Source organism: Rhinoraja longicauda, chromosome 16, assembly GCF_053455715.1.
Source record: "Rhinoraja longicauda isolate Sanriku21f chromosome 16, sRhiLon1.1, whole genome shotgun sequence".
In the NCBI taxonomy this organism is placed as follows: domain Eukaryota; kingdom Metazoa; phylum Chordata; class Chondrichthyes; order Rajiformes; family Arhynchobatidae; genus Rhinoraja; species Rhinoraja longicauda.
The window spans coordinates 30047556-30073602 of NC_135968.1; the positions used below are offsets into that span (position 1 = coordinate 30047556).

The 26047-nt window shown below is 42.0% G+C and overlaps 1 protein-coding gene across 1 annotated transcript in view; it reads left to right on the top strand.

Annotated features, from left to right (window-relative positions):
* The window catches only part of inpp5f (inositol polyphosphate-5-phosphatase F), a 161879-nt gene that overhangs the window by 113536 nt on the left and 22296 nt on the right, over positions 1-26047 (top strand). The window contains exons 7-12 of the mRNA XM_078413517.1: positions 3836-4031; positions 6687-6866; positions 15728-15795; positions 18004-18128; positions 20950-21027; positions 22333-22453. Coding sequence (XP_078269643.1) covers positions 3836-4031; positions 6687-6866; positions 15728-15795; positions 18004-18128; positions 20950-21027; positions 22333-22453 — 768 coding nt within the window. The remainder of the gene's footprint in view (positions 1-3835; positions 4032-6686; positions 6867-15727; positions 15796-18003; positions 18129-20949; positions 21028-22332; positions 22454-26047) is intronic.

A 26047-nucleotide genomic window follows, 5' to 3' on the forward strand; every position in this document is an offset into this window, starting at 1 on the left:
TCCTGTGGTTGCAGTGCATGTTACCTATAGAATTCACCCAGGACACGGGCATCAGCCCTCAAACCTGCAATTGATCCAGGCAGGAAAAAAGATAGCAGACATTACACTGCTCCCTGCAGGTTCCTCTCCATATAGTGAACCTGCTGACATGGAAATATATTCAGCTTTGCAGGATCTAAATCCGTGAGCTCCCTACCCAATGGCATCATTCACCAGAATGAGTGCGGGTGTTTAAGGCGGTGGCTTAACACTACATTTTCTTAGGAGCATTTAGGGAAGGGCAGTGTGGGTGGCAGCAACACAAACATCCTGTGTGTAATTTAAAAGCAAATTAAGTTCAGGCCTTGCCGATGCTCTAGCAGCGCATCTACCTTGCAATATTGGTATCAAAACAGCCCATCTTCCACGATGATTAGGCCAACAGAAAGAGACAGAAGTAATTAGAAACATTAACCACAATGTTCAGTTTTAGATTCCATAAAAGCAAGGTAGAAAAATGAATTTCACTTGTAAAAGGCAGAGAGCAATAGCAAATAAAAGAAAATGCTGGAAATATTCAATCGGTCAAGCCGCATTTGTGGAAAGAGTAATAGTTGACTTTTCGAGCTGTGGGCTGGTCATTTACTGAAGAAAGAGTTGGCTGAGGAAACATAAAAATGGGATGCTAAGTGTTTTATCTCTTTCATGGCAATGGTAAAATGGTTGGCTGCTTGGCTTGACTCAAGCACATTCAGATTAATGGTTGGCAAGAGCTGTTCAACATCCGAACACTTGATTGGCTTAATTGATGGCAGAAATGCCCCTTTGGTTTCCCAAGACCAAGCATTGCTGGTGTTCATACCTTGTCACCTGGTATTGTTCTCAGCCAGTAGAAGTCATATTTTTAGAAGTAGAGGAAAACAGGTGGTTAGGTTCACTGTTGTCATCTTCCCTCTCTTACCTGGGTTAGATGTTGAAGGCCATATTTGCTGTCGCTCTGCAGCTGGAGACATATACTGTGGTCCCAATCACATATACTGACTTAGCGCTGAGATCCTGACCTGGAACACAGTCTTTAACAGTGGGCAAGACGAGAGGATGGATCCTTGCTTTCTATTAAAACTGAGGCTTTATTGACACTGCATATCCCAGTTCAGATTTGGAAACTATTAAGATGTTTTATAAAATTCTAGAGCTGCGGCCCGACCCGCTGAGTTACTCCTGCTTTTTGTGTCTATCTTTGGTGTAAACCAGCATCTGCAGTTCCTTCCGACAGAAATAACGATTTATCGGTAGAAATAACCTTACTTTTGTTTTCTGACCTCAAATTGGTTAATTCAAGAAAGCACTAATTTCTCCCTCCTACATAATCCACCTGATGGCTTGGTTTGATAATTTGTTTGTAATACAAAGCAAATTAAAACACGGTTATTGTAAATATTGAGTAAAGGTTAGATCTGCATTTCAGATTTATCGCTCCAGCAATTTTATTTTTGGTCCGTGTTTTGTTCCTTAACTATTTTGACTCCGCTTAATGCTTTCGATTATTAGGTAGCAGATTTTTATAGTGTGAATATACTGTAGTTTTAATAGTTATTGTCTGTTAATGTTGGAGGTATTTAAAACCTGATTGTGCCTCAGTTGGACGTAAACTACTGGAGCAACTCAGCAGGTCAGGCAGCATCTCTAGAGAACATGGATAGGTGTTCCCTGGACGGGTCTTGACCCTAGTGTCACTTCTTCAAAGATGCTGTCTGACCTGCTGAGTTACTCCAGCACTCTGTCCTTTTGAGTATTAACCAGCATCTGCAGTTCCTTGTTTCTACTCTGGACCTGAGTTGATGGCCAGTGAAGATGACTGCAGGGCTTCACTGGGTGTTGAATTGGCTAGCTGTCGGAGCATATTGGGGTAGAGTTTCCGCAGTGTATTGCGGGGGACCATTCAGATAATGTCAATGATTTGGGCTGGCAAGATGGACACTGCATCTGAATGGCGTAAGTATTGACATGAGGAGACTGGGCAGCAATTCATGGCAGTGGGTTTGGTCCAGCAAGATTTGGCCACCAAGGTGGAAATTGAGCGGCATGGTGGCGCAGCGGTAGAGTTGCTACTGTGTAGCGGCAGAGACATGAGATTGATCCTGACTATAGGTGCTGTCTATGGAGTTTGTACGTTCTCCCTGTGACCACGTGGGTTTTCTCCGAGTGCTCCGGTTTCCTCCCACACTCCAATGACGTACAACTTTGTAGACTAATTGGCTTTGGTAAAAAATGTAAATTTTTACTCGTATGTAGGATCATGCCAATGTACAGGGATCGCTGGTTGGCATGAACTCGGTAGGCCAAAGGGCCTGTTTCTGCACTGTATATCTAAACTAAATAAAACTGGAGCATGTATTTGTCAAAATTTGAAAGTAGAATTCTCTGTTTCCCCTCGTTGCTGGCCCCATTGAAATGTGGGCTTGTTGGCAGCAAGCTTGTTATTTCCACATCTGGGAGAAGGGAGGACATGGAATCCCGTTCCACAACTCTGGAGAATGTTAGCACAGCAGACAGCCACGTTGGTGGTTTAAAGGAGGCATGATCAGGAATTTAAAAGACATTATATCACAGTGAAACACCGGAGGACTGATGCAGAGTCTTGACCCGAAACATTGACATTCTCTCTGCCTTCACAGATGCTGCCCGATCTGCTGAGTTTCTCTAGCTGTCTATTTTTTGCAACAATATAATAACATATTGTCGGCTTCTTTAGCCATTAACTGGGTGTCTCAGTAGCCTGAATCTCATGACACTATTCAGTCATGTGCGATACACCTTTCTGTTACCTCATCCTTCCAAAGTATGCCAGGAAGTTTGAAACTCTTGATGGCACATCAGCAAACATAGGTGTGTGAGTTTTCTGAATACTTAACAGAAATTTGGAGACACTTCAAGCAGTGGGTCTGAAATCCACTTTGCCTGCTTCACTTTCTCATGCACATCCAGCTTCACCGTCAAATTGATTTGCATTTTGAAAGAGCTACATATCTCCTTTTAATTATTAAGATCCTTTGAAATTAACCCCCGATGAATACTGTGTAGACTTTTGACATGGTGCATGTTAAGAATTGGTCTATGAAGTGTACCTTTCTTTAGAAGGAAATGAACACAAAAAAATTGGTTTAGATTGAAACTGATTGGTACTTGTTGCCTTCCCGAGCAAAGTAGGCTGCAGGAGAAAATGTGTTAATACTGAAGGTAGACATAAAGTGCTGGAGCAACTCATCGGGTCAAGCAGCATCTCTGGAGAGAAGGAGCAAGTGACGTTTCGGGTTGGAGGTCTGAGAGCAGGGGAATCGAGGACCAGAGGACATAAGTTCAAGGTGAAGGGGAAAAGATTTAATAGGAATCTGAGGGGTAACTTTTTCACACAAAGGGTGGTGGGTGTACGGAACAAGCTGCCAGAGGAGGATGGGACTGCTCCATTATTTAAGAAACAGTTGTACAGATACATGGATAGACAAGTTTGGAGGGATATAGACCAAGCGCAGGCAGTGGGGACTAGTGTAGCTGGGACATGTTGGCCGGTGTGGGCAAGTTGGGCTGAAGGGTCTTATTTCCACACTAATACTCTATGACTAAGGGTTTTGACCCAAAACGTAAAATGCAGGAGGATTTCAAAATGATGAAATAACCTTGCCTTGTTGAAGAATATTGTGCATTTGTCCTGTAATTAGTGTGGTACATAAAAAAATAGTAGCCAAGAAGATTCTGCAACATTATAGGGTAACCGCCCATGGGGGGATGTTTCATTTTTCAGATTATTGGCAATAATTCCGGCATCAGATTAAAGGTAAATATTGGTCTCTTACAGGATCCTAATGCAGATTTCTGGATTGTTCCAATAATCCAAGGGTTTGTGCAGATTGAAGAACTGGTTGTCAATTATAATGACTCCTCGGATGATGAAAAGAGCAGTCCCGAGACTCTGTCACAGGAGCAGTGTGTGGATGATATCCAGCCAAGGTTTTTAGTGGCAATCATTTCAAGGAGGAGTCGGCACAGAGCAGGTATGGAAACAATTACATTTGAGGGTCAAGACAGATGTTCAAATGCTTTATTTCACTGTGATCTCTCCATTCCATTTGTATGGAGGAAGTATTCTGAGATTCACCAGCGTCTTCGACCCAAGACATTGCCTCCATTCGCCTTCCCACAGGTGTGGCCTGACCTTGTGACTATTTTAAGCATCTTTTTTATTTTTATGACATGTAATGCTGCTTTGTCTACAGTTTCTATACCAGTAGTTTATGGCAGGTCCTAACCTTTAAGTATAGTTTGCGACTTAATGGTTTCCTCTTGCTCCATTTTAATTAGCTTCATCAAAGATTGAAACACAGAGTGCATATATTTCCAGTTAATTAATAATCCTGTTCAGCCATCCGAGTCCTTTCGAAGACACACCAGGTCATTTGGGATCATTAAATTGCCGGCACCCTGTGTATATATATAGCAAAACATAGCTCCCCAACTGAACTGTGCAAACAAATTCCGATCCTTGGGTTTTTAGTTCATTACGTTGACCTTAACTGACTACGTTTGTTCTGGATATGTATCTTTATGCTTTAAAAGACTGGTACTCACTTCTATTCTTAATGACAGCACATCCTGAAATGCCTTATATCCAGTGAGTTGCAGTTCTCCAATCAGGAAGATATTTTTTAGGAAATAAATGTGGATATTAATTAGTAGATCCTTCTAAAGGAACAGCCTCCCATTTTCTTATTTTGACCTTAAAAATCTGCATCCATGAATGAGTAAGCTTTGGCTCATGTTTTTTCTTAACCACGCTATGATGACAAATGTATCAATTTTTCTTGCTAAGTATTTTGGAATAGTCTTGTGCACTAATGTCTTGTTTTCCCCCCACAATCTTTTAGAATTTTTGTGTAACTCGTGTAACTTGTGTACAACTTCTATGTTTGTCTGATTCTATGCCTGTGAATCTACTGCAAACAAGATTTTCATTGTACCTCACCATACTTGTGCACGTGACAACAATTAACTGCAGATGCTGGCTGACAAAAGACGGGTCTCCTTTTGTGCTCGCTATGCATGTTCTGCAGGAATACATAAAAACATAGAAATAGGTGCAGGAGGAGGCCATTCGGCCCTTCGAGTCAGCACCGCCATTCATTGTGATCCTGGCTGATCATCCACAATCAATAACCCGTGCCTGCCTGCTCCCCATATCCCTTGATTCTCCTAGCCCCTAGAGCTCTATCTAACTATCTCTTAAATCCATCCAGTGATTTGGCCTCCACTGCCCTCTGTGGCAGAGAATTCCACAAATTCACAACTCTGGGTGAAAAAGTTCCTTCTTACCGTTTTAAATGGTCTCTCCTTTATTGTAAGACTGTGGCCCCTGGTTCTGGACTCGCCCAACATTGGGAACATTTTTCCTACATCTAGCTTGTCCAGTCCTTTTATAATTTTATATGTCTCTATAAGATCCCCTCTCATCCTTCTAAACTCCAGTGAATACAAGCCTAGTCTATTCAATCATTCCTCATATGACAGTCCCGCCATCCCAGGGATCAATCTCGTGAACCTACGCTGCACTGCCTCAATTACAAGGACGTCCTTCCTCAAATTAGGAGACCGAATACAGCCTGACCCGCTGAGTTACTCCAGCACTTTGCCTTTTTTTTGATAAACTCTACTTGATTTGAATTGTTAAAATTGCAGTATGACTGGAGGTTAATTAAAAAATAATATAATTCCAAATCTCTGGTAATGAGGACAGCTGTTGCCCTTTATATTTTATGTATCAAAAAATGAAAAATACACTATCACCATTACAAATTTAAATTACGATACGATACGATAGGACTTTATTTATGCCAGGAGGGAAATTGATCTGCAAACAATCGTAAAAACACAAAATACATGAAACATGAAATTAAAGTGACGAGTGGAAAGGGGATTGGAGATGTGCAAAGATTGGGGGGGGGGGGGGGGGTGGTCTCAGTCAGTCTACCCCTGACAGAAGGGGGAGGATTTGTACAGTTTGATAGCCAGAGGGAAGAAGGATCTCCTGTGGCTTTCCGTCCTGCATCTTGGAAAGCAGGCACTCTTATTCTTTGTAATCTTTCTGGTCGGATGGATTTTAGAGATACAGCACGGAAACTGGTCCATTGGCCCACCCTCCACACCGACCAGCGATCCCCGCACATTAACATAATCCTACGCACACACGCATATAAATTTACACTCGTATCAAGTCAATTTAACGACATACCTGCAAGTCTTTGGAGCGTGGGAGGAAACCGAAGATCTCGGAGAAAACCCACGCAGGTCACGGGGAGAAGTACAAACTCCGTAAAGACCAGTGGTGCCGGGGCTCACCGTAGCGCCGCTGTTAAAAAAAAGCCAAAATAAACAGCGGGGAATTTTAACTAGTGGGGAATTTAACAGTGGTCGCTCTGGCACCAGTGACAGCTCCGGCACCTAAAAAAATTAGCACTGCAACATTGGAAAAGACAGCTCCCATAGTCAGGAACGAACCCGGGTCTCCGGTGCTACAAGCGCTGTAGGCAGAAACTCTACCACTACGCCACTGTATAGTAGTGTACAGATAAATCTAAACTACAAAGTGGACTTTGATTCACATATGATGAGTTGCATTCAGCCGGGTTAGACAGCCCTTTCTTCCAATTCTGCAGGAATGCGCTACAAACGGCGGGGCGTGGATGAGAATGGAAATGTGGCAAACTATGTGGAGACTGAGCAGCTAATCCACGTCCATAGTCACACGCTGTCATTTGTCCTTGCTCGCGGATCAGTACCTGTGTTTTGGAGTCAGATTGGCTATCGGTACAATCCTCGTCCACGACTAGACAAACGTGAGTGAGAAACCTGAATCTCCCCCCTTCATTGGAAAGTTAGAACTGTTCAATGTATCAATTACTGTGGCTGCAGAAGTCTGTGGGTTTTCGGTCAAAGTGTGGTTAACATAACTTTTAAACTTGTCTGTAAAGGATGATTAAAATGACTGGGATGAAATGGTGTCTAGAAAAAATATACAGGTCCACCACCAATTTTCCGACAACTGATGATGCCTTTAATCCGGAAACAATTACGAGAGCGTACTTGAAATCTCCTCCCAACCCGGAAAATGCACACCAAGGCCAGGCGAGGCATCCGATCTCAGGCTCATCGGGACTTCCACAGCCTCTCAGCAGGCCGAATGTGTCACATTTGGCTGGGGCTCTGGAACTCCGGCCTGGCTGGGGCCGGCAGATCTGTTCCCATAGCCAACTTCCCAGGCCGACTTTGTGGGCCGCTGTCATCCCCCTCCCCGGAGGCCTAGGTACCGTTCAAGTCCTCTTGGAGGCCGTGACCTCTGTTGGTCCAGCAAAACGCATAACCTGGCAAGGCTCTGGAACCAAGGGTGCTAGAAAATCGATGGTGGACCTTTACGAGTAATTTTAATTGATTTCAACACTTCCTGAGCAAGTTTTGAATATTCGTTCAGCGTCAACTGCAGAGCTCTATATTACTCCAGAGCAGGATCTGGCTGCAAGCAGTCTGCCATGGGCTTTCTTAGCAATCGTCAATGAGTCCCTCGTTAGAAGCATATAATGCATTATAGATAATTCCTTCTTATCGATATCTGACTTTACCATAAACTAACAATCATAAATTCAGTATTAGGGGCACTCGGTGCCATGTGACCTTATATGGAAATGTTGACAGAGCCATACAGCGCAAAAACAGGCTCTTCGGACCAAGATGCCCCATCTATGTTAATCCTGCCTGGCCCATATTGCACTAAATGCTTCCCATTCATGTACCTGCCCAAATGTATTTTAAATGTTGTCATATAACCTGCTTCTATCTTCAACTATCTCCTCTGGCAGCTCATTCCATATACCCACCACTTGCTGGGTGGAAAAAGTTGCCCCTCAGTTTCCTATTAAATCTTCCCCTCTCACCTTATACCTATGTTTGATTCTTGATTTCTCCTTTACATTTACACAGTAAAAGATTGTGTTCACCCTATCTATTCCCCTCATGCTTTTATACACCCCTGTAAGATCGCCCCACAGCCTCTTGTGCTCCAAGGAATAAAGTCCAAGCCTGCCCAACCTCACCCTGTAGCTCAGGGCCTTGAGACTTGGTAACATTATTGAAAATCTCCAGCTTAACCACTTCTTTGTTCCAGCTTAACCACATCCTTCCTGCAGCATTATGATCAAAACTGAGCATTATTCCAAATGCAGCCTCAGCAACATGTTGTACAACTGTAACATAACATCCCAACATCGACACTCAATACCCTGACTGATGTACCAAAAGCTTTTTTGACCATCCTATTTACTTTTGAGTTCACTTTCAGGGAACTATGTATCTGCACTCCTAGATCCCTCTGCTTTGCGATGCTCCCCAGGGCCCTGCAATTGAAGGTCCTGCCTGGGTTTGACTTTCCAAAATGCAAAACCTCACATATATCTGCATTAAACTCCATTAGCCATTCCTCAGCTCACTTGACCAGCTGATCAACATCCTGCTGTAATTTGTTTGATAACCAAGTTATCTTCACTATCTACGAAACTACCTACTTTTGTGGCATCTGCAAACTTACTAACCATGCCGTACATTCTCATGAAGTACAAAAAATAAAGTGGATAAGCTTGAGGCTCAGTTTGACATTGGCAAGTATGATGTCGTGGGAATTACAGAGACATGGCTACAAGAGGACCAGGGCTGGGAACTGAATATTCAGGGGTACACAACATATAGAAAAGACAGACAGGTGGGCAGAGGGGGTGGGGTCGCTCTGTTGGTAAGGAATGATATTCACTCCCTTGCAAAGGGTGACATAGAATCAGGAGATGTAGAATCAGTATGGATAGAAATGAGGAATTGTAAGGGTAAAAAGACCCTAATGGGAGTTATCTACAGGCCCCAAACAGTAGCCTCGACATAGGGTGCAAGTTGAATCAAGAGCTAAAATTGGCATGTCGCAAATGTAATGCTACAGTGGTTATGGGAGATTTCAACATGCAGGTAGACTGGGAAAATCAGGTTGGTAATGGACCCCAGGAAAGAGAGTTTGTGGAGTGCCTCCGAGATGGATTCTTAGAACAGCTTGTACTGGAGCCTACCAGGGAGAAGGCAATTCTGGATTTAGTGTTGTGTAATGAACCTTTGATAAGGGAACTCAAGGTAAAAGCACCATTAGGAGGCAGTGATCATAATATGATAAGTTTAATCTACAAATTGAGAGGGAGAAGGGAAAATCGGAAGTGTCAGTATTACAGTATAGCAAAGGGGATTACAGAGGCATGAGGCAGGAGCTGGCCAGATTTGACTGGAAGGAGACCCTAGCAGGGATGACGGTGGAACAGCAATGGCAGGTATTCCTGGGAATAATGCAGAAGTTGCAGGATCAATTCATCCCAAAGAGGAGGAAAGATTCTAAAGGGAGTAAGAGGCACCCGTGGCTGACAAGGGAAGTCAAGGACAGCATAAAAATAAAAGAGAAGAAGTATAACATAGCATAGAAGAGCAGGAAGGCAGAGGATTGGGATTCTTTTAAAGAGCAATAGAAGATAACTAAAAAGGCAATACGGGGAGAAAAGATGAGGTACGAGGGTAAGCTAGCCAATAATATAAAGGAGGATAGTAAAAGCTTCTTTCGGTATGTGAAGAGGAAAAAAATAGTTAAAGCAAATGTTGGTCCCTTGAAGACAGAAGCTGGGGAATTTAGTATGGGGAACAAGGAAATGGCAGACGAGTTGAACCGGTACTTTGGATCTGTCTCCACTAAGGAAGATACAAACAAACTCCCAGATGTTCCAGTGGCCAGAGATCCTAGGGTGACGGAGGAACTGAAGGAAATTCACATTAGGCAGGAAATGGTGTTGGGTAGACTGATGGGACTGAAGGCTGATAAATCCCCAGGGCCTGATGGTCTGTATCCCAGGATACTTAAGGAGGTGGCTCTAGAAATCGTGGACACATTGGTGATCATTTTCCAATGTTCTATAGATTCAGGATCAGTTCCTGTGGATTGGACGGTAGCTAATGTTATCCCACTTTTTAAGAAAGAAGGGAGAGAGAAAACAGGAAATTGTAGACCATTTAGTCTGACATCAGTGGTGGGGAAGATGCTGGAGTCAATTATAAAAGACAAAATTGCGGAGCATTTGGATAGCAGTAACAGGATCGTTCCGAGTCAGCATAGATTTACAAAGGGGAAATCATGCTTAACTAATCTTCTGGAATTTTTTGAGGATGTAACTAGGAAAATTGACTGGGGAGAGCCGGTCGATGTAGTGTACCTTGACTTTCAGAAAGCCTTCGATAAGGTCCCACATAGGAGATTAGTGGGCAAAATTAGAGCACATGGTATTGGGGGTAGGGTACTGACATGGATAGAAAATTGGTTGGCAGACAGAAAGCAAAGAGTGGGGATAAATGGGTCCCTTTCAGAATGGCAGGCATTGATGATACTGCAAGGCTCGGTGCTGGGACCGCAGCTATTTACAATGTACATTAAAGGGATTAAAAGTAACATTAGCAAATTTGCAGATACAAAGCTGGGTGGCAGTGTGAACTGTGTGGAAGATGCTATGAGGTTGCAGGGTGACTTGGACAGGTTGTGTGAGTGGGCGGATGCATGGCAGATGCAGTTTAATGTGGATAAGTGTGAGGTTATCCACTTTGGTGGGAAAAATAGGAAGTCAGATTATTGTCTGAATGGTGCCAAGTTAGGAAAAGGGGTCGCACAACGAGATCTGGGTGTCCTAGAGCATCCTGAAAGGAAGCATGCAGGTACAGCAGGCAGTGAAGAAAGCCAATGGAATGTTGGCCTTCGTAACAAGAGGAGTTGAGTACAGGAGCAAAGAGGTCCTTCTGCAGTTGTACAGGGCCCTAGTGAGACCACACCTGGAGTACTGTGTGCAGTTTTGGTCTCCAAGTTTGAGGAAGGATTTTCTTGCTATTGAGGGCATGCAGCGTAGGTTTACTAGGTTAATTCCCGGAATGGCGGGACTGTCGTATGTTGAAAGACTGGAGCGACTAGGCTTGTATACACTGGAATTTAGAAGGATGAGAGGGGATCTTATTGAAACATATAAAATTATTAAGAGGTTGGACACGTTAGGGGCAGAAAACATGTTCCCAACGTTGGGGGAGTCCAGAACCAGAGGCCACAGTTTAAGAATAAGGGGTAGGCCATTTAATACGGAGATGAGGAAAAACTTTTTCAGTCAGAGAGTTGTAAATCTGTGGATTTCTCTGCCTCAGAAGGCAGTGGAGGCCAATTCTCTGAATGCTTTCAAGAGAGAGCTAGATAGAGCTCTTAAGGATAGCGGAGTCAGGGGGTATGGGGAGAAGGCAGAAACGGGGTACTGATTGAGAATGATCAGCCATGATCACATTGAATGGTGGTGCTGGCTCGAAGGGCCGAATGGCTTACTCGTGCACCTATTGTCTATTGTCATCCAAATCTTTGATACAAGCCACAAAGAACAATGGGCCCAGCATCAATCCCTGAGGCTAGTCACAGACCTTCAGTCTGAAAAACAACCTTTTCCCCTGAATCCCATGCAATCTAACCATCCAGAGTAACCTACCATGTGATACTTCATCAAACCTCAGCCCTTTTGGTTCCTCCTTCAAAAATCTCAATCAGTTTTATGTGGCACTATCTTGCAGGTACAAAACCATGCTGACTATCCCTATCAGCCCCTGTCTATCCAAATGCATATATCTTTTTCTTCAGAATACTCTCCAGTAACTTGTCTAGCACAGATTTTCGGCTTGCTGGTTGATAGTTCAGAGGTGTTTCTTTGCAACCTTTCTTAAATAGAGGCACAGCTTTAGCCATCCTGCAGTCTTCCAGCACCTCGTCTTACCTAATATATTTTCTTGCCTCTAATATTGAGCAGCTGTATCCATTAAGGTTTCTATGCTCTCTATATATGCTTCCCTCCAAGAAATATGTAATTACTAAAATAAGCCAGTTGATATTTATCCCACTTGATCTTTTTTTGTCTATCTTATCAGTATCTCTGCAGCTTCCTTTAGTCTTTTGACACCATTGGTCCTCGCTGGAAATGATAGTGTTTGCCCACTGTTTTTCCCCTTGTAAACAAGTTTTGTTACATTCTCTTCTCCTTCCATCAGTTGTATATATATCCCATGACTTTCTTTAATCTCCATTGCTGCCCTGACGAAGGCTTTTTGAAAAACCAACATATTTGTCCATTGCAGTTCCCCATCTGCTTTTCCCTGGAATGGAGGAGGTTGAGAGGAGAATGATTAAGGTACATAACATTAAGGACTATAGATAGGATAAAATGAATGATTCCCCTTATCAGAGGTAAATAAGAGTCAAGAGCGTTTTATTGTCATATGTCCCAGATAGAACAATGAAATTCTTACTTGCTGCAGCACCACAGAATATGTAAACATAGTGCACTATAAATAATATAATAAACGAGGGAGAAAAAATAGTCCAGTGTGTATATACTTAAGTACACACACGCACACATGCACACGCACGTACAAACATAAAACAAACAATAGTAGTGTAATAATAACACTAGTCTATTGTAGTTCAGAGCTTATTTGAGGCTGTGGTGTTTAATAACCTGATTGCTGTAGGGAAGAAGCTGTTCCTGAACCTGAACGTCACAGTTTTCAGGCTCCTGTACCTTTTCCCCGATGGCAGTGGTGAAATGAGTGTGTGGCCAGAGTGGTGTGGGTCTCTGATGATGCTGGCTGCCCTTTTGAGGCAGCGACTCTGGTAAACCCCTTCGATGGTGGGGGAGGTCAGAGCCGGTGATGGACTGGGCAGTGCTCACAACATTTTGCAGTCTTTTTCATTCCTGGACGTTCAAGTTGCCGAACCAGGCCATGATGCAACCAGTCAATATGCTCTCTACTGTACACCTGTAGAAGTTCAAGAGAATCCTCTCTGACATTCCCAATCTCCGTAATCTTCTCAGGAAGTACTGAGTTGATGTGCTGTATTTATAATTGCATGAGTGTGCTGGGTCCAGGAAAGATCATCGGAAATATGCACGCCCAGGAATTTGAAGTTTTTGACTCTAGTTGATATAAACAGGATTGTGGATCCTCATCCTTCCTCTTCCAAAGTCCACAATCAGTTCATTGGTTTTACTGATATTGAGAGCCAGGTTGTTGTGCTGGCACCATTTGGTCAATCAGTCGATCTCACTTCTATACTCTGACCCATCACCATCTGTAATTCGTCCAACACGGCGGTGTCGTCGGTGAACCTGAAGATGAAGTTCGCACTGTGTCCGGCTACACAGTCATGAGTATAGAGTGAGTAGAGCAGGGGGCTGAGCACACAGCCTTGAGGTGCTCCCGTACTGATTGTTAATAGGAAGGTTTCTGCCAATTTGAACAGACTGTGGTCTGTGGATGAGGAAGTCGAGGATCCAATTGCAGCGGGATGCGCAGAGACCCAGTTCCGTGAGCTTGGTAACCAGCTTGGAGGTGACGATGGTATTGAACGCCGAGCTGTAGTCTATGGCATAGATTTAGGGTAAGTGTAAGAGATCTAAGTGGGACCTTTTTTCAGAGAGTACTTGGAATGCATTGTTGGAGACAGTGGTGGATTTAAATGGAAGCAGTCATTAACAGCATTTAAGAGGTGTCGTGATGAATATTTGAATTGCTGCGTTCCTAAAGGCTATGGGTCAGGTGCTGGAAGATGGGATTACCTTGAATAGGTGGCGACTGATGGGAATGCAGTGGGTTGAATGGCCTGTTTCTGTGCTGTATGACTGCCAGGTTCCTCCCATTTGTAATTGAGTGAACAAGCACGGTAAAGGGAAAATCTTCAAACACAAACCAAACATCTCTCTTTTCCCTGATTTAACACACTGATTAAAAACACTTGCATCTGTGCATGATTTCCATCATACTTTGTTTTGTTTTTGTTTTAACCACTGCCAAACAGGGTTTTTGTAATTATTTTCACTGAATCTCGGTATTCTTTAAACTTGGCAACTCTGCAGTAGCTGGTTTGACATTGTCAATGCCATATGGATGTTCGTCCCGGCACACTTGTCAGAATTCTATCACTCCAGATTTGTATATTGGCAATTCAATAAAAAGCTCAATGCAGTAAGGTTACCCTTGGAATTTAAAGCTTTGCACCTGTTGTACATTGCTTTATAACATTGATTAAAATCTGTAGCTGTTCTGTTGTAAAAGGTTATCTATCGTCTGTGGAACCAATAAAATCTCAGCTATTGCTTGTCAAAGGATAATTTGGGAAATGTGATAGATGGAGATTTGTTCGAAAGGGAATTGAAAAAAATCAAGCTCTATAAAAATGACGGTATAATATGTGGGGAAGCACTGACACATATTGGTCTGCTTTTATAGTTTGGGCCCGTAAGCCACTGACTTCACTACTGCTATTGCTCACCTCATTTTGTTGAAGCAGTCCACTGGGTGTATGGAATATCAAGACAGATGGAGCTGCCCATCAGTGAAAAGCCCCATTGAGCAGCTCCTAACTGTGTACTGACAAAACTCTCCATGTGTAAACTTTAAAATATAATTTACCTGCAGGCTGGATGATCAGGATCCTTGACGAGGATGTTTCAACAGCAAATCTGTCATTCTGGTCTTTGCAATTTGTTTTGCTTCACTTAGTGTTGTTGCAGTTCCTGGCACTGTGTCTACTTAATTAGTTGTTCAATTTACCTCGAGGGATTATTTATCATTCTATTCTGCGTAGTCAGTATTCAACCATGAGTTTTAAAGACGTAGATTTTAGAGTCGTAGAATCACACAGCATGAAGCAGGCCGTTCGGCCCAACTCATCCATGCTAACCAAGATGACAAATTTAAGGTACTCCCACCTTCCCGAGTTTGGACCATATCCCACTAAACATTTCCCACCCATGTACCTATCCAAATGTCTTAAATCTTGTTGTTGCACCTGCCTCAACCACGTTCTCTCTCGGCTCTTTCCATGTACCCATCACCCTCTGTATACCTAGAACCCTCTGAAGAATCTTATACCTGGTTTGAAGGTAAAGTTCCCTCATGGTCCAATTTTTGTTTGTTCCATCAGATGAAAGGTCACAAGCTAAGATCCTTGCTGTTTTCTTGCCCCTTTGGTTTTGCACTCACTACACACAGAATGAGCACTAGGAACTTGAGCACAAGCATTTGCACTGAATTCTAATTATTTGGCACAAGTCTGCCTTGTGAACTCTTGGCGGAGAGTAATTCAGTGGGACAGGAACAAGCAGAAGCAGGGCAGTTCTGTTTATGGGTTTTGGGAAGAAGATAAAACTGGGCTGTGTGGGTACTGGGGAACGATACGGTTGGCAGCCTGAAGAAGGGTCGCGACCCAAACGTCACCCATTCCTTACTCCCCAGAGATGCTGCCTGTCCCGCTGAGTTACTCTAGCATTTTGTGTCTATCTTTGTGTACTCTTGGTGTACCTTTTGGTGCAACGTACCCAAATGATGGATGTCCAGTTATCCTATCAACATGAGATGTTTCCCCTTGAGCTAAAGAAAGCAGTTGGAAATGTTTGCTACCAAAGTTGACATGAGCTAATTAAAACTTTTTGGACTATTTCTCCTTCCCTGTGGATGGGAACGGTAGCTATCACTATTTCCAATTCTCTCTCTGAGTAATCTGCCTGCGCACTGTCTCAGTGTCTGTTTGGTAATTCAAATGTTTTGATCTGTGCAGCTGAGGAGGAGACGATCAGCAAGTTTGCAGCACACTTTGAGGAGCAACTGCAGATCTATAAGAAGCAGGTGAGATTGTCATGTTTACTCCATGGATACAGTGGAACTTGATATTGGAACCCTCATTCAGTAGTGCTCTGACCAATTATTTATCAGTGTGGCTGAATTGAGCAAGCAAGGAAAAGTTTCCATTCCGACTCTTTCAAAGCATGTCAAACATGACCTCCAAGCAGATCTTGCATCTTAGTTGTCGGGACATGCTCAGGAATGTGATTAGAAAAGTGCCAGCCAGCAGATTGCTGAAGCTTTGGTATTCCATTAACATTTGCATGTTTGAGTTCATCACAATTCATCCAACATGTGTGAACTAAAATGTTTGCAATTTGTGGATTGTAAATTTTGGCGTTTAGTATGAGAGCACTGGTTTTCAAATTTGACAGAATCCAAGTTCAATGGTTCTTTATTATCGCGTATGCAGAGCACAGTAAAATTGTTCTGCACAACCCACAAATGCACAGTCGCCATACTTTGACACCGTTTACAAAGGGAAAAGAAACAGTCCAACGTCCAGTCCACATGTTGGAAGCACTGGAGTGCTTTGGTGCTAATAGGACCATTAATGAGGAAAGGAGTGATTTTATTTAGCATTGTGCTCTAGACATGACGTGCCATCTTCATTGTGGGTGAACACCTTTCGATCAACAATTTTTGAATAATGCTGGATTTTTCATTCTTTGACCTGCTGTGATTGCTTATTATCCCTACCGCACTTTTTTGTAAAAACTTATTTGAACTTAATTATGAAATGTTACATCCTTCTGGAGCACTGCCCTCTCGCAGTGCTTCAGCCCACTGAGTTGTATAAACAACTGCCTGACGACACATCCGCTATCCTGTTTTGTAACCATGAGCAGACGTAATCATTTCTATGAAGTAGGTATAGGCCGTCACGTGTAACAATATTTATCCATGGTGTTGCTGGATTATTATTTGTTATAAATTGAAGTAGTGTTTTAGTTCTGGTGTTTCATCGATTTGTTTAGGGAAGGTGGTACCTGTCTAACCTTTTTTAAGGGTCGATGAGGATATTGAGTAAGTATAAATTAATTTTAGCAGGGTCCCATATAACAGACCAATTAGAAAGTTAAATCTCATGGGATTCATTTGAAATTGTTGGGTTGGATATTGGTTCCAACGCTAGCTCAGTGGCAGAATTACCAATTTAATGACTGGAAGGGTATTTGCAATGGTGTTCTGCAGGGCTCTGCCATGGTGTTTGCTTTTCATGGTGTTTGATGAGTGCTTCAGACAAAATGCAGGAGCCATGAATTAGAAGTTGGCAGGATGCACAGTTTGCCTGTGTGGTTGATGGTGAGGCAGGAAGCTGTTGTGTATAAGAAGATATTAATAGTCTAATCAGTGATGTAGAAAAATAATAAATGGGATTCATTCCAGAGAAGTGAAGATTAGAGCATTTGGAAACTAAGCGCAATGTGCAGCTGAGAATGGTGGAGGATTTGAATGCCTATGTTGTGCCTTCGGGGGGCTCAGAAGGCACATGAGACATTTGACCAAGGCAGAGAAAGCCCAGAGGTCACGTTGAGAGCAATTCCAAACACCAGGCTGTAGAGATGTGAAAGCCATACAGATCAGAATTCTATCTGAGAAAGGATGGCTGAGGCCAGGGTGAATATGTTTGCGTCTGGCGGCTGATGGGAGATGCAATTTTGATAGGCAGAGCTGAAAAGAAAGAAGACGAGGAGGGCTGATTTCGCTCAGGAGAGGTGGAAAATGTGGGAAAATATGCCCAGCTGTTCTGGCTAAACTGGTGTAGAGGACTGCATGGTGGTGGCCTCCTGTGTGTTATATTTTTGTGCCCTTTGAATTCTGGTGCCAGAGTTTTAGGCTGTAAAATGACTACAGCTTGTGCCAAAAGAGCATATTCAACAAAAACGATCCCCAAGTACCTCACTGCAATTATCAAATAAAAATAGATGTCAAGCTACATGTGAGGATATCTGGAAAGCAACCAAAAGCTTGGTGACAGAGACAAGTTTTAAGGAGAGTTTTAGGGTACTGGTGGGGGGATTGGGAAGGGAATTGCGGAGTTGTCCACTCAACATCGCCAATGAACTTCCTAACGTATTGATCGCTCCACTAATTGGTTATCTAACACTAAATGACATACCAGCCTTGGATAAAATGAACTTTGAATAATATACAAATACTGCATCCTATTCCATTGATTTTTTTTTCTTTCCCCCTCAATCTTGACAGGTTATTGTCAGCCTGGTAGATCAGACTGGAAGGGAGAAAATAATTGGAGATGCTTTTCTTCGACATGTTTTGCTCTACAACAACCCAAACCTCACCTATGTGACTTTTGATTTCCATGAACACTGGTAAGAACCTATGCTAGTTTTGTAAGTTGTGTCTGAAGATTATTCCCCAGCTGTTATCAGACTTTTAAGTTGTTTTTCAATGATGGTTTAAAGTGAACATTGGTGCAGCCATTTTGATTAATAGTTGATTCGACCTTGTTGCGCCAGGCACATTGATTTATATCTAATCGGTGTAAAGGGAATTGAGAAATCTGGGCCATTTTACTCCATCCTTGAACAGCATTGAAGGCAGGTGAACAGTTTTGTTCTCCTCTGCCTATCCAACTTTTCCATGCTGAAATTTCTATCCTGTTCTTTGCTTAGGTTTTGCAGATTCCAAAATAAAACTCTTTATTTGATTCCAAATTAAGTCTTGATTAGCAAGAGTGTCAAAGGTTATTGGGGGGAGACAAGAGAATGGTATTGAGAGAGAAAGATAGATCAGCCAAGATGGAATAGCGTAATTCTGCTCCTGTAACATGAAATTATGAAGTTAAGTTGAGTTTATTGTCATATGCGCAGGTACGGTGAGATACAGATACAATGAAAGCCCTGCTTGCAACAGCATCACAGGCACATGGACCTGGATAATGCACAAAACATAAATTATCCATGACTCATTTAAATTGAACTAGACAATAAAAAGAAAGACTGCTAAAACAAATTGTCAGTGCAAAATGTAATTGGAAAGCAAGTCGCAGTAGTCCAAGAAATGATCTGCAGTGTCCTTAGGTAATTTGGAATTTCATTAATTTTTCAGGCAACGTAAATTTTCAGACCCAAAATGAGATTATAGGATCTTGGTATTTTGCAGCAAAGGGGATTTGGAGCACTGTTATCCGTGTTTATATTGAGATGTGCATTTCTCTGGTAATTTAATTCAAGGGATTGTAGAGGCAGTTTGAAACCAACTTGCTGGTTGTAACTATTCGTTTTAACTCGGCAGGCAGAGTACAGAATTCCATACTTGTTCATGCCTAAGGTTGAACATCAACAACACTGGTTTCTAGGTTTCTCCTGTTGGTCATAATTGCCTAGTTCCCTGTGGTTTAATAAATTGCAAGTTGCTGCATGGTCACATAATCGTGATTGGGAGGGGTAGAGTTGAGTGTACTGGGTAGTGGAAAAGCAATTTGTCAAATGCCAGAGTAATCTGCAAAACATTACAGAAATGTTCCACCTTGGCTGCCAATACTCCGCTTTGGGTGGTGATATGTTTAAAATGTTTATCTTGGCTTTTAACGGAAATGCTGTAATCTTTTGATTAACAGTCACCAGGATATGGTGAAAATATTTATATATTAAATTCCATCTGTGGGGCAGTCAGGATTAAACAGGAGAGCAATTTGTGACACATTTCTGAGTAGGAATTGAACTATAAGAATCATTAACGCACCTTATTTAGAATTGTCCTGCAAATATCACGCTGGAGTATTAAATCCTTAATCCAAATCAAACTTATATTTTGTAAAGTCACGTCTGCTTTTGTCTCTTTAAAAAAATCTTCATTTTTCCAGATGCCATTCATTGTGTACAAGAGACGGTAAACTTGATTTATAAAAGATAAAGAAGTGGCTCTTTTGATCACTACACATTTTTGTGTTTGCCGACACTGTTTCCGCTGGCTGAGTTTCACCTTGTGCGAAAATTAAATCGAGCTGCTTCCTATTTTTGAGTCACACAGCTAGTTAAAGGATGGTGCATCAGTCATAATTAAGTTTCAATATATCTGGCTCCTATAAGAATCTTAAGGTTTTCCTTGAGTCTCTTGTACTGAAATGTAAAATGATAGGTCAAATGTTTTGAGTTCGTATTGGAGATTGAATTTGAGTCGGGCCAGCAGGCTTCTGTCACCTAAACTAATAAATCCAGTCACGGCACTGGAAGTGTATAATAAACAGGTTATTAAAAATTCTTTACACAGCAAGTCACTGGCTACAGTGCACTGTCGTTCTCCGTAGAAAGCGACTGCTCCATGCTTTGTGTATTTGCCTCAGCCTATTGATGCAATTGTTTGTGCAGCTGCTGCAGGTTCGTGCAACAATGAGGATTGCCTGAACTTAGGCAGTTTGTATTGGGGTCTGTGAGCATCTAAATCAGGTTAAGTAGATGTGGAGGAAGGAACTGCAGATGCTGGTTTAAACTGAAGAAAGACACAAAAAGCTGGAGTACCTCAGCAGGACAGACAGCATCTCTGGAGCGAAGGAATGGGTGACGTTTCGAGTCTAGACCCTTCAGACCTAAAACGTCACCCATTCCTTCTCTCCAGAGATGCAGCCTGTCCAGCTGAGTTACTCCAGCTTTTTGTGTGTATTTCAGGTTAAGTAGATTTTAGATTTCGTTTTTTTAAATTGGGATTCAAACTCCAAGTGGCCACATGTACTGCAATCCATACAGATTTTCTTGTTTCTGATATTTGCAATCCGACTGGGAAATTTTATTTTTGTCAAGATAGAATTCCTCTTTAGTTGACAATCTGGCAGGCTTGTTTAGTTTAATGCAATTCCTGTGTTATTGGTATTCCCGAAGACCAAGTGCAGCAATGCGGAATGCAGAAGATTAGAATTATTCACGACATCTGGCTGAAATTTAGAATAAGCCGCTGCATTTTCTCCCCAATCTGTCCAAGGCTTCCTTTACATCCAATATGCTTGGTGCTCCGTAGTAATTTCTGGATTGTTAAGTGTGGAAAATATAAATTTGATCAGTCGTGTGTGTGCTGCTGTTTTTAACAACACACAAAGCAACTCTTGCATCTTTACTTTGCTGTTTAAATTTAAGAATGATTTGCTTGGAACCAAAATTCAGAATGAATTAAACTGGCTGCATTTTCCTTCCCTAGTCGAGGAATGAAGTTTGAAAATTTGCAGACTCTCACAGATGCCATCTCTGACATCATCACAGACATGAAGTGGGACTGGTTAGTGTCTTTATTTACCACTTTATGAAAACTGCATGATATACTAGCATAACAAGTGTGTTTGTTGTCATAAACAGTTCATAAAACTAAAGATGTGCTGGATTGGCAAACGTTCGATCGCATCATAAGCATTCAATCTCGCCCATCCTTGGATGTAAACCTGTTTAAACTCAAGGATTGCCATTATAATTCTCCGTGTGTTTCTGTTGAGTTTCTTGCTTTTATATTCAAAATAAAACCAGAGATCCGGGTAAATACCAAATTTAAATATTTTAAGTGCATTGTACTTGCTTCCAGCTGAGACATCGACCCCTTTTATCAGTTTAATTGAGAGATATAGCGTGGAAACAGACCCTTTGACCCACCGAGTCCACATCGACCATTGATCAACCATACACTAGTTCTATGTTATTCCACTTTTTGGATTCTACCCACGAGGGATAATTTACAGAAACCAATTAGCCTACAAACCTGCACGTCTTTGGAATGTGGGGAGGAAGCTAGAGCACCTGGAGAAAACCCGTGCGGTAACAGGTAGAACGTGGCCAGAGTTGCACCCGGGTCTCTGGCGTTGTGAGGCAGCAACTCTATGGCTGCATCGTCTCTTATTGGGCTTGCCATCAAAAGCAGATTCCATAAAGATGGGCCACTTTAGCATAATTGGAATTAAATCATTGAAAATTAAGGATGACCAAGTTGGGGACACGCACACCATATTCGGTACGCAAAGCCCGACCCACTGAGTTACTCCAGTGCTTTGTGTCTCTTATTTTGTAAACCAGCATCTGTAGTTCCTTGTTTCTACATATCATATTTAGATTTTGACAACTATTTCCTTTTGAGCAGCAATGTGTTTTGAAGTGCTCAGTTCCTGCAGTTCTCAGTTCAGTTCTGATGAATATTCAGACGGTTTAGAACTAAGCGCTGTGGAAAATAGGCTGCCTTTCATGCACCAGGGGGTGTATGCCACTCTTTGCCTTGTAATCTGCTTCAGAGACAACACCATCCCTGTCAGTGGCCTTTGCCTTTTGAATTCCATGAAGCAGGATTCCCACACAGAATTTTGTTACCGAATAAAGAAGCTGTTTTTGAAAGTGGCAGTTCCTGAGCCTGGAAACAGAAAATGTTAGCATTTCCCACTGGTGAAAAGAAAGCTGCAACACAATCGTCACTTGGCAGAGAATTGATTCTCTGGTATTTTTGCTCATGGAACGAAGACTGTTTCTGTATAATGCAGAATTAAGCTAAACTAATTTGGGAGTGATTATAGCAAAGGAGAATCTTTGTCTTTTTGTGTCAACGCAGGGTTGACCAGGCTGGAGAGATTTGCAGGCAAGAAGGAATCTTCAGGGTGAACTGTATGGACTGTTTGGATCGGACGAATGTGGTTCAAGCTGCCATTGCTCGAGTGGTCATGGAACTGCAGGTATGATGTTGTCAGAAAGAGAGACTGCAAGTGAGCATCTCTCATCTCAAGTGCACTCACTAAATTACAGTTGTTTTCTTACTCATTCTTCTCTGTATCAACTCAGAAAATGTAAATGCTTTCTGTGCACAAGTGTATCATGATGTAGTTTTCATTTATGGTGACATTCTTTGTAATTTTATCAAGCTTACACTATTCATTTTGTGCATCTCTTTCTCTGTCATCACGTACCGAGCTTGCCATGATTCCATAATAGGCAATTCTGCAGAGAAGCCATGTGCATGGGAGCTGAATTCAGCATTTACCATATTGACATGAAGGGTAACTACACAAAATATAAAAACTACATTGCATTGTTCACAATTATTATAATTAGATTATAATTATAATTATTACTACTAATTGGCACCCAGGAATGACCACCAGATGGCCATGTCATCTGCAATAGGGAATGCAACTCAGGAAATCTGGTGATATGAGCCTCTCGTCAGCTGTTGTGTAGATCTGGATTTCTTCTTCTGTGTGCTGAACATCGGTGAAGATGATCGAAAACCAGCTTGTAAGGTGCCAGCCAATGTAACATTAAATACTCTTTGTCAGCCTTCTTCACACCCAACACAACACAAGGGGCAGCGCAGTGGCGAAGCGGTAGAGTTGCTGCCTTATACTGCCAGAGATCTAGGTTTGATCCCGACTACGGATGCAGTCTGCATGGAGTTTGTAGTTAATCCTGTGACTGCATGGGTTTTCTCTGGATGCTCTGGTTTCCTCCCAAATCCTCTGCATCTGCAGAAGTTGGTAAGACTTGATGGAAACATGCAGATTTTTCGTAGTCTTCTGAGGAAGCACTTTTTTGTTGATGTATGTTTTTGGCAATAGCATCAGTGGCTTGACTAGGGCAAATTGTTGGTGATATTTACACTGGGAACTGTCAGCCATCTCCACTTCAGCACCATTGATATAGACTGGAGCATGTGCTCCTCTCTGCTTCTTGGTCAATGACCAGCTTCTTCATTTTGCTGGCATTCAGGTTATTGCTAGGTATGTGGCATCTTCCAGGGACCTGTTGCGGCAGCAATGGAATTGTTGTGGATCATGGCTGTCTGGGAGGCGGGAGTTGATATGCACCATGACCAGCCGCTCAAAGCACTTTATGATGCTCTACCTTTGACTCACCAAGTCCAGCCAACGGTCGTTCCCACTGCTGCTTTGCCCGACCTGCACTCAAAGACTGCTAAAGTGCTGTTTGCATCCTTTTTATACCTGCTCTACCTGTGACTCACCAAGTCCAGCCAACGGTCGTTCCCACTGCTGCTTTGCCTGACCTGCACTAAAAAAAAATGGTAGTGAGATGATAGTAGTCTTAAAGCAGATGCGAACTTCAGATTGGAGAAGGGAGAGGTTACATATAATAATGTAAAACCTCTGAGCTGGGTATAGTCCCGTGGAAATTAAATTGATTGGATCTGAGATACTTCAGATATTTTAGATATTTCTAAAGTTGTGATATAAAATTCCTTCAAATGATACAAAATAGCATTTCCCATACATTTTAATAATTAGTCATTGTTTTGAACCTCTTTGGCTGCACAGGGTGAAAACGTGCATTTGTGCAACATTTGATGACCAGAATTTCTCAACGTTTTTTTAAAAGTATAGTCCTAATGCAGTGAAGGCAGTTTATGTAGAACGCAAAATGCAATGCCATAAAGGAACCGTGCGTGTTTAATGGCAAAGGACAATTAGTGTTTAGAACACTGAGAGATCTTCTTTACTGTTCAAATGGCACCAAGGAATCCTTGGGGTCAAAACTCGTCTACTCTTTCTGGTTTGTTTCAGCATTTTTGTCCAAAACATTGGAACTGAGTAGAGTACTGCCCTGTGCGAATCTGAAGAAACTGTCCGATTGGGCCAACTCTCAAGTGCAGCTTAGACTAGTGGGTTCCCACCTTGGAGATGACAGTGCTGAATGATTGGCTGTTGATGTGATGTGACTTAATGTTAGAATTCCCCAAAATAACAAGGATTTGAGGCTTCAATCTAAACTACATAAGGATACATAAACTTGCATTGATCCTCCAGCAGAGCAATAAGCCATTTAAGCCCAGTTGATTAGTGCAAGTATTTGGTGTGATAAGGTTGTGAAGAACATTAATGTACTTCAGTAGCAGTGCGAATAAGTCTTGCAGCTTCTTTTAAAATATTCATATCATATCATATCATATCATATCATATATATACAGCTGGAAACAGGCCTTTTCGGCCCACCAAGTCCGTGCCGCCCAGCGATCCCCGTACATTAACACCATCCTACACCCACTAGGGACAATTTTTACATTTACCCAGCCAATTAACCTACATACCTGTACGTCTGTACATCTGCAACATGGCGTATCACCAGCTCAATCCAACCTGGGTCTTGTGCTTCTTGACTTTGCTTTAGTTTTGGGTACCTTGTGTAACTTGTTCAGACCTGAATCAAGACTGAGTTTGATAAACTTACTGAGTTCCACAAGTATAAAAGTGGGTAATTATAGGCCTGTTAGCCTACTGACTCATGTTGGCAAGACGCTAGATTCATTAATTAAGAAATAAATAACTAGTCATTTATGGAAGGTAAATGCCATTTGACAAATTTTGTGACAAATTCTTTGAGAATGTAACTGTAGAATCTGTAGATGTCGTGAATTTGGATTTTCAGAAAGCATTTAAAAAGGACGTGGACAAGACAAGAGCTCGTAGTATTTGTAAGGAAAGTGTGTCAGCATGGATTGAAGATTGGTTGTTTCATGGAAAACAGTCAGAATAAACATATTTTTCAGCCTGGAAGCATGTAACTAGTGGAGTGTCTCAAGGATCAGTTCTTATCTCAATTATTTATAATTTATATAAATGTTCAGGAGCCAGGATATAAAACAACGAAGTTTGCAGAATGACTCTAACTGGATATTTATTGGTGGAGTAAGTGGGCGATAATTTGGCAAATGTCTGATGCAGGAAAATGAGACAATATCCCTTTGCGAGATGAATCTAAAGGCACATTATTACTTAAGTGGAGTTAGATTACAAAAGAGAAAAGTACTGAAGGATGAATCTCAACAAAAAAAATAGCAGGCAGGTGCAGCAAGTGGTTAGAAGATTAAATGGCATATTGGCATTTATTGCAAGGAGGTTGGAGTTTAGAAACAGAATGTTGTATTACAAAATACTGGTGAGGCCATATCTGAATACGGTTCAGTTTTGGTCCTTTATGTTAGAAAGTGTTTACTGGCATTGGAGACATTTCAAAAGCGAATCACCACTAATTCTAAGTGCAAGATTTGTCCCATCATAAGGAGCTAAATTTTTTTGATTACTATCGTTTGGAATTGAGAAGAATGCTGGGTGATCTTATTGAAACATGTAAGATCCTGGGGGGATATGACAGGGTAGACGTTGACATGTTTCTGCTCAAGGGAGAAATTTGAAGAAGGAGACATGGTTCTAAGATGAGGGATGGGTCATTTAACACTAAAGTGGCTTGGAACTTCTCACTGAGGATGGTGGATCTCTGGATTCCTCTACCGCATAGGGTTGTGGAGGCTAGGTCATTGG